Below are 12291 nucleotides of genomic sequence, written 5' to 3'. Positions count from 1 at the left end.
CCTCAGATCACTTAAGGTATTTTTTTTTTAAGACAAAGCAAATATATTATTTGTATATTTACTATATCTCTAGTAAATAAGCAAAACAAAAACTATATGGTGGTTACTAATTTAAGAAAAAAACTACCCTGTGCCCCATAATTCTGTTTACATAAGCTGAATTTTTATAAAATGTTTATTGATTAGTTTTTGTTTTCTTTTTGTATCATTATTATTCTGTTTCTGTAGAACTGTCTGGTCTCTGGGATTTGGAAATGGGCTATGAAATTTCTCACCTTAGTAATTATCTGGCTCATGTTACTCAAAATCATTACTTTTGTTCAACTGTCCATGAACAACCTAAACAAGTTGATGGTCTGAGTAGATGTTATAGTGGATATAATTCAGTTTTACCAGAATCAATATCATAACTGGTAATTTTTGCAGAACAACTATGACTGAGTAGATACGAGGACAAATAAATTCATAGGCAAAAAAGAACTGGGTTGAGAACCACTGTAAAGCTCCATGGGAAATCTGTTCAATGAATCTGAAAGGGAATCTATCTAATCTGTGGGCAGTATTCAAGGGTTGTCAATCCAACATAAACCTGCCAGTGTTTGTGACAACCCTATAGTGACCACTCATGACATAACAGAGGACAATTATACTTCAGACAGAAAAACAGTTAAAGGCCTTTAAAAACTAGTACACTGATCTTTATCTAATAAATAACCTGCCACACACAAAATCTGAATTAAAATGCATGACAAAAGTGAGGTTAACCGACATTTCTTCTAGGCAAAATACTTACAGGTCTGGGACACATATCTGGAGAAGAAATCTCTTCTTTTTCATCATCCAATTCAGACCTTAAGAAGTCACCTGGAACACTTGGTGATTGTTCCTCAAGATTTGGAGATAGGCCTTGGGGTGGTACTTTCTTTTGATCATCAAGAAACTCCTGATTGCTAAGCTGGATTTTCTCATTCCTAGCTTTTTTAATTTGTTGTAGCTGACTGACTGTGTCTGTCACAAAGACTTTTAGTAAACTGTCTGTTAGTAAGCTGACTGTTTCTAGTTGTTGCTTTGATTTTTCCCCCTCACTTACTGATGACCTCAGCTGGGCTTCCAACTGGTTCTTTTCTCTTGTTAAAAGATCCAGAAGTGGGGTAGAAGGTTTTTCTGAAACCTCGGAATACAGGTTCTCGTCCTTTTCTGTAATCTGCTGTTGCTTCTTTAATTCTTCAGAAAAGGTATTGTCTAAAGTATCATCTTCTACAGCAATGGAAACATCTTCTGTGGCACCAGAAACAAGGTCTTTGTTTTCCTTTGAAGAAATCAGTGAATCCACTGGAGATTGCTGGTGAACATGGGCTTCAAGAACCTCAGAAATGTCCTGTAAATGGTCTGTTTCTATTTTAAGGCTTCTATCAACTGAGGCTTCAATATCGTGCACACCAGGTAAAGATTTCTCATACAAATATTCAACTGCAACCTTTTCTCTATCAAATGTGGGACCCTCTGTATCTTTTTGTTCTTGATTATTGTATTGATATTGTTCATCTGAGTAACAGTCTTCATCTTCATTTATGTCTACATAGTCTTCAAAGTTTTCTGGAATTTGAGATATTTTTTGTGGAGGAGCAAAAATACCATGCTTCTCTTTGCACACAAAGTACACAATGCCATCATATGTTCCATTATTATTTCCTTCAGGTTTATCCAACTCCACTCCAGCCCAAAATCCTTTAGCAAAACTAGTCACACCTTTGAATCGAAGAGTTCCCGGCTGAACATTGCCAATCAATACCCTATCACCAATGTGGAAATCAAGTAACTCATCTGCAACAGGAACTGAGGTCAAAGAAGAGCATTCAGTAACGCCCTGTTCATGCTCCACATCACTGCGCTCCTTACTTTTCATGAGCTCAGTAGGAGACTTGAGTTCTAACAGCCTTTCAGAGTGGATATTGCTATGAATAGAAAGGCTTTTCTCACTGAGGCACTCACTGATTTCACCATCAGTACCAAAGCTGTTGGCTTCACTTTTAGAGCTTCTTGTTGGCTGTAACCTATCTCTGCAAGACTCAGAGTCTTTCCTGCGTGCCAACAATGATGATACCTCAAAGTTACCTTTACACAATTCAGATGAAATGTCTTTCTTGAAAGAAGACACTTCAAAATCATCAGAGTATGATATCTCTTTAGGAGCAAGATGATGTTCTGACAAAGACAAGTCTCTTTCCTTTATGTTCTTTTGTTGATGAATGCCTCTTTCTGATTGGATGTTTTGACTATGATCCATATCTTGATCTGATTGTCTCTCTTTCAATTCTTTTTTGTCAAGGTCTTCAATGACTAAGCTAACTAAGTCTTTCTGAACATTTATAGCATCTAAAGAAAGATCTTTCCTTGAAAGAATTTCAGATGAATCTCCTTGTTCCAGGTCTAGTTTCAGTAAGACATCAGACTTCCTAGATTGTTTAAAATAGGCTTCTTCAACCGTACTCTCCTCCAACTCTGTGTATTTTACTTCTTGTATTTCTGATTTTTGATTAGCTTCTTCTTCAACCGTGGCACCTGACACATCCAGAATTCTATTAGGGGCATTTAATTCTTTGGGAGGTGGTAATGAAGGTATATTTTCTAGAGAATCTCCAGATTCTGCTCTGATTTTCCTTGATGATCTAAGAATTGGTGACGAAGTCTGAAAATGCTCTTCTATTTGACTGTCCAATTCAATCACTCTCCTTGCATAAGCAGATAAGGACCTTTCTGATACTGATCTCTCAGAACCTGCCAATGTAGCATCTTAAAGGGAAAAAAAATCACATAAAAATTATTTAATCACAATTTCTCAATTTCTAGAACCAATGTTTAAATAAAAGCCAAATCTTAGTTAATAAACACTTTGGTCAATAAATCTGACCTGTTTTGGTTACAATATAAGGTAAGTTTTTCCTTTAAGAGAATATACTGTACCAAAAATAGATATTAAAATGACTGAAAATTTAAAGTTGGAATAATTTCTTGCTATTCTAACTTATAAAGTGGGAAAAAAAAGATCTAAGTTTATGGAGGCATTGTTTTACATGATTATTCTCAAATAATGCAAAAACAGAATTTTGTGACAAATACTATATGTTATATACTATATTTGTCTCTCCTTCATTCATATATGTGTGTATATATATATATATATATATATATATATATATTTCTAAAAGAATGGATTTTCCTGAGGATTTTAACTAAGCTTTTGAATATAAAAAGTAGAAAGAAAAAAGATAAACTATTTCTGCAAATATAACACTTTAAGAGCTTAAATAGCAAAATAAGAAGAAAATAAGATCAGATGTGCTAACAAACCAAGAATTAAAATTTGAATTCAAATTGCTATTTCACCATTGTTATAAGGTAGGGTTTTTATGCCTCTGTTTTATTTCCTCATTGACTAACACTTTATTTTTAGTAACTCTTATCTTTCTTTGTATTAAATAGAAAAAATATACTCTATATAACCATTTACCCTGAGAAATAGTATAAGTTGAAAATATAATCAGAAACAGAATCTGACTAAGGAAGAATTTAGAGATGCTGATGATACACTCAGCCATTTTAGATTAATGTCTCTATGCCTCAGTTTTTAACCATAAATTTGGAACAATAAAGATGGATTCATATAACTGATGCATAATCAAGAAGCCACTTAAAAGTATAAAAGTAACTTAAAATATTAAGTAATCTATTATCTAAGAAATTCATTTCTTAATCAAAAAGCTAAAGGGAAAATTGTATAGGCATTAGCATATATCCTCAGTCTATGTAAATACAGTGTCTTTTTTTTTCTAGTTACATACCAACATGTTCAGCAATAGACTCCAGGGATCCTCTGGAACGTTCTGAGTCCGTTAGTGATTTCCAATTCTTTGCTGTTTCAGATCTGAAGTAGAAATTAATGAACAGTAATAAATGTAAGGCTGATACTATAATAACTAATAACAGAGTAGTCAATTCTTAGAAAACCACTTCTTTCTTCTTATTCACAGGGTTATTTCTAACCTTTGCCACTTTCATCAAGCCTATGTCTGACCCACATCACTCTCAGTAGATGATCTTGCCTCTTTTAATGAGAAAAACAGGCCATCAGCATGAACTTTTTTGTCTTCAACCTTTAACCTACAAATTTATCTATAATAACAGCCATTCCAACTGCCTTTCCTCCTCTATGCAGGAAAGAAAAAGGTGTGTTTCTCATATTTGTTCAAAGCTAATTGTTCAAATCCCATTCTGCCCCAAATCACATGTATTTCCACAGCCTCATTGATGATACTCCTCAATTATTCATTCTCTTTCCTACCTAAGTAGTTGGTTGGGTCAAGGTTTCATTAACCTAAAAGCTATAATCCTCAGGTATCCTTTTGAGAGAAGTTCATAATTTTGGTTTTAAAATGTTAATTTTGAAGTGCCTGTAGTACATCTAAGTGGAATTATCCAGGAAAGATGTCAGGGTTAGATATATGGAGATGAGATGGTGGCTGGAAATTTCCCCCCTCAACTTATAAGTATGCCTCAAGCCTCAAAAAAAAAAAAATCCCCCTCTTAGTTCTTCATTCCTCCACCTCATGCTACTGTCTCTCTTTTGGCTTCTAATCCTGCCTTTTATAATGTTCTTAAATGTTACTATTTTATTATATTTAGTACTTGACTCACTTATATCTTTCTGAATGCATACCTTCTATGGGTTATGTTGCTATATTTTATGGCTTCAGCCACCATCTCATCTCCATATATCTAACCCTGACATCTTTCCTGGATAATTCCACTTAGATGTACTACAGGCACTTCAAAATTAACATTTTAAAACCAAAATTATGAACTTCTCTCAAAAGGATACCTGAGGATTATAGCTTTTAGGTTAATGAAACCTTGACCCAACCAACTACTTAAAAGAAACCTGGGAATCATCCTAGATTTCCCCTGCTCCCCTATCAGTCAAGACCTCTTCTTACATATTCCTAAAATCTATCTCCTGTTCTCTATTCTTATTACTGCTGATTATTTGAGTCCTGGCTTAGACTACTTTCTCCCTACTTCTAGGCTTATTCCTTCTATCTTTCCTTCATATTGTAGTCAGAAAGATCTCTCCACACACAAATACGTTTGTATCAATCTCTGATAAAAATCCTTCAGTAGCTTGATTAATAAAACTCTAAAACCATTCAATAGTATATTATGTAGAAATTAAAATAAAGTTTACAGTTTATAATGAAAAAAAATACACAAAGATCTAAGCACAAAAAATCTTAGAAAGAAATATATCTAACTGTTGACATTTAGTTTTTTGGGAGAGCTAGGTATGGTTATGATTTAAACTTTTTTTTATTGCTTTTCTGAATATTCTAATAATAAAAATAACTAATACATAGTCCTAATTATGTGCTAGGCCCTATTCTAAGTTAAGTATTTTAACCCTCATTAACATGTTCATTAGTAAGGTGTTATTACAGAAATATAAATCTCTACTAAAAAACTGAAGCACAACCCTGGCCAGTGTGGCTCATTTGGTTGGAGCGTCATCGTGTACACCAAAAGGTGGCAGATTCAATTCCCAGTCAGGGCACATAACCAGTGCAGTTCAATCCCATTGAGACACATGTGGAAGGCAACTGATCAATGTTTCTCATATCGATGTGTCTCTCTCTCTCTCCCTCTCTCTAAAAACTAATAAAAAATTTTTTTTTAAATTTAAAAAACAAAAACTGAAGCACAGAGATATTAAATAACTTGACCAAAGATAAATAGCTAGCTGGTACTGGAGCCAAGATTCAAACTCAGGTATTGTTAATTTAATTGTAATGAGTCTGTATTACTTTTGTAACAAAGAAAACATTTTCAAAAATATTTTTTAAAAAACTTTAAAGACTTTACATCTAAAAAATAAAACAGAACTACTAAAAATAAATATATGTAAAGTTATCACAATTTTTCTTTGTTTTTCTGGTTGCTTCTCACTCCAGCAAAATGTTATGTTCAGCTTCTATTATATGCTTTTGGTCATTCATGAATACCCTTCTCTCTGAAATGTTCATTTCCCAGTCCCACTGACTGCCTAAGCCCTACTCAATGTTCAAAATTTAGTTTGAATATTACAACCTCACTTTTTTATATGCCATACTAGAGGCCTGGTACATGAAAATTCGTGCACTGGAGGGGGGTCCCTCAGCCCGGCCTGAACACTCTCGTATTCCGGGAGCCTTTGGGGGATGTCCGACTGATGGCTTTAGTGCTGTTGCCACCGCTGCTGTGCTCGCCAGCCAACAGCCCGGCTTGTGGCTGAGTGGTGCTCCTTCTGTGGGAGCGCACTGACCACCAGGGGGCAGTGCCAGCCCCACACCCACCACCCTGCCGCCCGCTTGCTGGCCCCGCTCCCCCATCCTTCCACTGGTCAGTTGATTTGCATATTAGGCTTTTATTATATAGGATTATGCATTCTTATGTTGCTACTCAGTGTTTTCTGTATATGCATTTACTGGTTGCACAGTATTCTATCCTGAAACGAACCATAATTTATTGGGCTATTCACTCATTTTTGGACATAAAGATTGCATCCAATGTTTTATTCATATAAAGGATATTGTGATAAACAATATTCTTTCAAATAGAGATTTCTGGTAGCCCATATTTTCTCAAGCTAGATTTTCCAAAGTGGAACTATTGAGTCAAAAGTTACAAATTTTTGCCCTACCCGGCTCAGTGGATAGAGCATTGACCTGCAGACTGAAGGGTCCCGGGTTCAATTCTGGTCAAGGGCACATGCCCAGGTTGCGGGCTTAATCCCCAGGAAGGGGCGTGCAGGAGGCAGCCGATCAATGCATCTCTCTCATTATTGATGTTTCTCTCTCTCTCTCTCTCTCTCTCCCTCTCCCTTCCTCTCTGAAATCAATAAAAAAATATATATTTTTTTAAAGTTACAATTTTTTTTTTTTACTTTTGAAACACTGGCAAATTGTTTTTCAAAAGGTCTATACAAACTTACAGTGCTAAGATTAGCAATATTAGAGAATACTATTTTCATTGCACCTATCAGATTTCAGGATTCAAAATATATTTTAAAGTCTGTACCTTATTATGAATTTGATTTTTAATTATATCATATATAATAATTTTACTTCAGTGAAACTAAAAATATAAACCAATATTTTTACTATTACAATTTCACAGTTACTTAAGATAGCTTCTACTAAAAGTCTTTCCTTATTCTTTTCTCAAACAAGGCAGAATATAGAGAAGTTATCAAAAATGTCTACCTGTGTAGTGGAAGGGGCTTGATCTTGGGTTTTTCAGAAGCCGAGGAGAGCGTTTTAATCTGAGGCTTGGCTGTTGGTGATGTTTCCAAATCTCGGTTAAGCTCGGCTTCAGTTTTCTTAATGAATTCATCATATGACTAAGTTTAGGAAAATCAGAGGCGTCACTATATAGAATTTTAAAAACTATTTTAAATTAAAAAATAGTGTATTTTATAAAATATAAAACAGTAAGATGTAAAAATCTTTCTCCCAGCATCATTATTGTTCCTGAGATCTCTATCAAGAGTTATTTGTATAACCTTCTTGAAATAGTCTATGTATAAAAGCAAGACGTAGAATTGTAATCCTAATATCAATTAGGAAATGATAAAGTCTCAATCTGCAGAATCTTAATACTTATAAAGCAATAATTCAGGCCCTGACACATTAAAAAACTTCTTCAGCTGATATAATTATTCTTTAAAGGATGACCTAATACTTCCCATGGACTTTTAAAGAAGTTAGCCATTATGCTGAGTTTCAATGGTAGTATGCTTTAAGGGTAGCACTTACTAGAAATACACATCCTAAAGAGAAAGGTGTGGTTGGGAGTAGGATAGCTCAGAATCGCAGAGAATGTTTCCTAGTTATTAGCCATTCTGTAAATAAAACTTTCTTCATTTATAATTCTAATTTGTATGAAATCTAAGGCAAGCTCTCCATATATTAGATTTATCCTTAGTTTTCTAAGCTAAAAGCCCTAGTTTTACAACTCCTACTATCCATATTACCTCCCTTTGAAGTCTAAATGTTTTAATAAAGTAACTTCTGGTATTAAACATATACTAAAGCTAGATTATCTAGCTCACTAGGTATATACGAGGATGAGGATGTCTTAGATCTGAAAGTGATACTTATATACTTAGTAAATCTGTGATCAAATAAAATCCAAAAGACTCTTTTCAAAATGTGAATCGCTATGATTATGTATTTCTACATCATATACTATACTTTGAAAACCTAAACACGGAACTTTCTTTGGTCTTTATTCAAACTATTTAATAAAATGCTGACTAAAATAGATCCTTATGCACTTCTCTAGAGATCTTTCTGGCTAACATATCCATGAATGAACATTTTTGAGCAATGCTATTCAGTCTTATAGATTTCCTTTAGCTTTCAATGGCTCGTTACCTATAGTAATGCTTTTAAATCCTGGGGCCCACCCTAGGCCAATTAAATCAAACTCTCTAGGAGTGAGACTGGATATCTGTATTTTTCAAAAAGCTCCTCAGTTAATTCCAATGTGTAGTCAGGTTGAAGACTACTGACCCACATGATCAAGTCCAAACTCATCAGTCTAATTTCTAAGGTCCTCAACATGATTCTTTATATTTAAATTTGGTTTCTCACTACTTTCCAACATGAATTTCCCAGTATGACCACAGTATCTTAAACACTTTTTCTTAATTCTAAACATCTGTTAGTTTCAAACCCAGTCCCCAATCTCACTGTGTAACTGTCTATTTTTTGTAGGTCTGCTAGCAGGCCATTTTCCAGGTGGAAGACAGTGTAGTAAAACAGTAAGGACATAGGATTTAGAATTAGAGCTAGATTAAAACCCTAGCTTTACCACATTTAAACTATGTGTCCCTGGATATCATTAATCTCACTGAAACTCAGTTTCCTCATATGCAAAACAGCGATAGTAATATTCACACTTCGTTTCTTTGAGAATAAATGAAAAATACATATAAAGTAATTAGCTGACTTCTGGGCACATAAACGGGGACTTGAATATTTGATAAATTTAATTAAAAAATGTACGACAAACCCATGTTTGGTATTACCAAGAGGACAATTAAAAGGACAGAAATTTTGGCTAAATCTAACAAAGAGCTTTCTAATACTTAGAGCACCTAGAGTCCAGCAATGAAACCAACTGCCTTGATAATTTGCAATTTCCCTTTACTGGAAGTGTTTGGGTAGAAGCTGAATGATCTTCTCTGGTGATGCCACGAGAAGGGATTCTTGTGATGAGTGGAAGTTCCAACCAATTCTATAATGAACACTAGGCTGGCAGAATGTATGCAAGCACTAGGGAAGCAACCAGAGGCAGGGACATTGAAGAGGCTTAAACAGACAGAAGAGGCAAGAGGTCAAATACTGCCAAATAGTCTGATGGCAGCAGAAATAGGAAAGGACAAGCAAGAAGCTTTATAAAAAGGAATCAATGGCATCTGGTGACTGAATGGATAGGAGAAAACAGAATGAGGAAGCTATCAAAATCAGGTTTCCAGCCCACAGAATCAAGGAAGGCTGATAGCTTTTGGGAGAAAAATCAAGTTTAGAGTTATTTAAGAACCATCCAAATAGTACAAAGAGCTGTACTAATAAGTTGTGTGGCATGAAACATCATTCTTCTAACAATAAAAAAAAATTATTTTTAAGGCAGTAACAGCCTGGCCAGTTTGCTCAGTGGTTAGAGTGTTGGCCTGGACAAGTGCGTTGCAGAATCAATTCCCAGTCAAGGGCAAATACCTGGGTTGCAGGATTCCCACCCCCATTGGTCAGGGCATGTGCAGGAGGCAGCCAATAGATGTGTCTCTCACATCAATATTTCTCTCTCTCCCCCACTCCCTCCTTCCTTTCAGCTCTTTCTAAAAAAAAAAAAAAAATTAAAAATCAATGGAAAAGGGCAGTAATAATTCCAATAGCTAGAATTATTTACCTAATGGTTCTTTGCTTAAAAGAGCATGGATAGTAATCTTTCTTTCATGGGTATAATCTTTCTATTCAGAAAAAAAACCTTAAAAAGAACAAAAAACCTTATTATAATACTTTAATTCATTTTAGTATTTATTTTAATACTATTATAATATTTACTATTTTAATTTAATATTTAATTTAGTGTTACAAGCAAGAGTTTGTTTAGATAGCCTCAGATTTTTATTTTAAGAGTTAGAATAAAATGTGGCATGCAAGTAATACTGAAAAATCCAAATTCATTCTTTTTTAATATATTAAAAACATTTGGGGCATCACATCTGCATTAGCCCTGACATTATGAACACCTTCCCCCCATGTCTAACCTCTAACTGTTTGATCAGGCTGGCTTCCTGGGCTTTCAGTCTTTCCTTCTGCCTTTTTTTCTGTTCCTTCTTCAACTGGTCCACAACTGATTTTCTTTTCCGCAGCTCATCCTTTAGAGCTCTGATCCTACCTTCAATGTCACTCTGGTCAGATGTAGTTTCTGAAAGAGATACAAATCTTTTACTTAATTTTAACTTAAAAATAAAGTTAACTCAATAACTACTAATGAAAAGCAACAATGTAATATTCCATTTAAACAAAGCCAGTTTAGAAACTAATACAAAATAATATTAAGTAAATGGTCAGTGAAAAATAAATCTTAAAAAAAAAAGGCAAAGTCAATCAAACATTTAAAAAGAAGAAATTTGAGCTTCTGAAAAAAAAAGTATTAGTGATTTGCTATCCTGCTTCATCACCTCCCATCTCTCCTCATGGTCATCATTAATTCATTCAAGAAACGTTTAATAAATACCTACCATATGCAATGCAAAGGACCTGCTAGATTCTGGTGCTATAACCGTTAACAAAACATAGACTCCCCTTTCCAGGAGTCTGTATTCTAGGAGGGGAGACCTGCTGGATAACATTTGGCTACAACTGATGTGCCACCTGGTGTAACAAGCGGAAGCACAGAGCACAATAGGAACACATAAGCATGCCTGACAGAAAAAAATACTACAAATGCCCGATGAATAAATGATGCCCATTAACACCAGAGAATCTAAGTTTGCCATATTTAGTGTAATTGGGGATATAATTAATTATCGATTAAATTTATATATGAAATTTAATCCTGGCAAGAAAAAAAAGGCTCATTAGCAAATGCAACAAAGGATAACATCATACCAACATATGGTTAGACAAAGCTTATTAAGGAAATTCAAGTATGGTACAAAGTAAAAAACTCTTCTTTATTAATCTTACCTGACTGTGTCATAGATAATGACTCATCTGACCAACTGTAACTGGGATGATGGGATTTGACAGGTGGATGACATTGTCCGCCAATCCTATGACTTCCTTTGCTGGACTCCTGCTTTGACACAGACGTGCAGCTTTTGGGAGGTGACTGTGCAAACAGAAAACTAAATGAGAACTGGTCTGTGAAATAGTTGTAAATTCTATTTAAAACTCCAGATACTAACCAGTTAAAGATATTATTTACAAAGAATTTTAAATAACTCTATGACATAAAAAATGAAAAACCACTTTATAAATTTTATAAAGGATAAGACCTCAATTTTTTAAAGGAACAGAAAAAAGTTATAAAAAACATACTTGAAAAGATGTTTATAATGAACTAGTAATAATTATTGTTTAAGTGATATTACCTCTTATTCTTTTTAATTTAAAACATATTAAATTAGGGTGTTACAGCTATCTCTTCAACATGGTGATTTTTGTTTCCTTTGGACATCTAACCAGAAGTGTAAATGTTGGATCATATGGCTGTTCTCCATCAACAAATAAATGGTACATCATGTATGATAAGATGGACAGAACTTGAGGGCATTATGCTAAGTGAAATTAAGTCAGAGAGAGAGAAAAACAAATACTACATGATCTCACTTGTATGTGAAATCTAAAAAGAGAAAACAAACTCACAGAAAAAATAGATCAGATTTGTGGTTACCAGATAAGGAAGATGGGGAATTAAAGAATTGAGTGAAGGTGGTCAAAGATATGAACTTCCAGTTATAAGATAAACACTGGGGATGTAATGTGGCACAGGATGACTGTAGTTAACACTGCTGTGTGGTATACTTGAAAGTTGCTGCCCTAGCTGGTTTGGCTGAGTGGACAGAGTGTCAGTCTGCAGACTGAAGGGTCCTGGGTTCAATTCCATTCAAGGGCACAATCCTTGGTTGCAGATTCCTTCCTCAGCCCTCATCAGGGTGTGTGCAAGAGGCAGCCAGTAGATGTGCCT

At 34.6% G+C, this 12291-nt stretch overlaps 1 protein-coding gene across 2 annotated transcripts in view; it reads right to left on the bottom strand.

Annotated features, from left to right (window-relative positions):
• The window catches only part of CEP350 (centrosomal protein 350), a 119862-nt gene that overhangs the window by 14909 nt on the left and 92662 nt on the right, over positions 1–12291 (bottom strand). For both annotated transcript variants that reach the window (XM_079761606.1, XM_079761607.1), the window contains exons 30-34: positions 11289–11433; positions 10364–10524; positions 7293–7429; positions 3843–3925; positions 794–2793 (exon numbers count right to left, since the gene is read on the bottom strand). In XM_079761606.1, the coding sequence (XP_079617732.1) occupies positions 794–2793; positions 3843–3925; positions 7293–7429; positions 10364–10524; positions 11289–11433 (2526 nt within the window). The remainder of the gene's footprint in view (positions 1–793; positions 2794–3842; positions 3926–7292; positions 7430–10363; positions 10525–11288; positions 11434–12291) is intronic.

This window comes from Cnephaeus nilssonii (genome assembly GCF_951640355.1).
Source record: "Cnephaeus nilssonii genome assembly, chromosome: 21".
NCBI classification, from domain to species: Eukaryota; Metazoa; Chordata; class Mammalia; order Chiroptera; family Vespertilionidae; genus Cnephaeus; species Cnephaeus nilssonii.
This window is presented reverse-complemented; position numbering and strand designations above follow the sequence as displayed.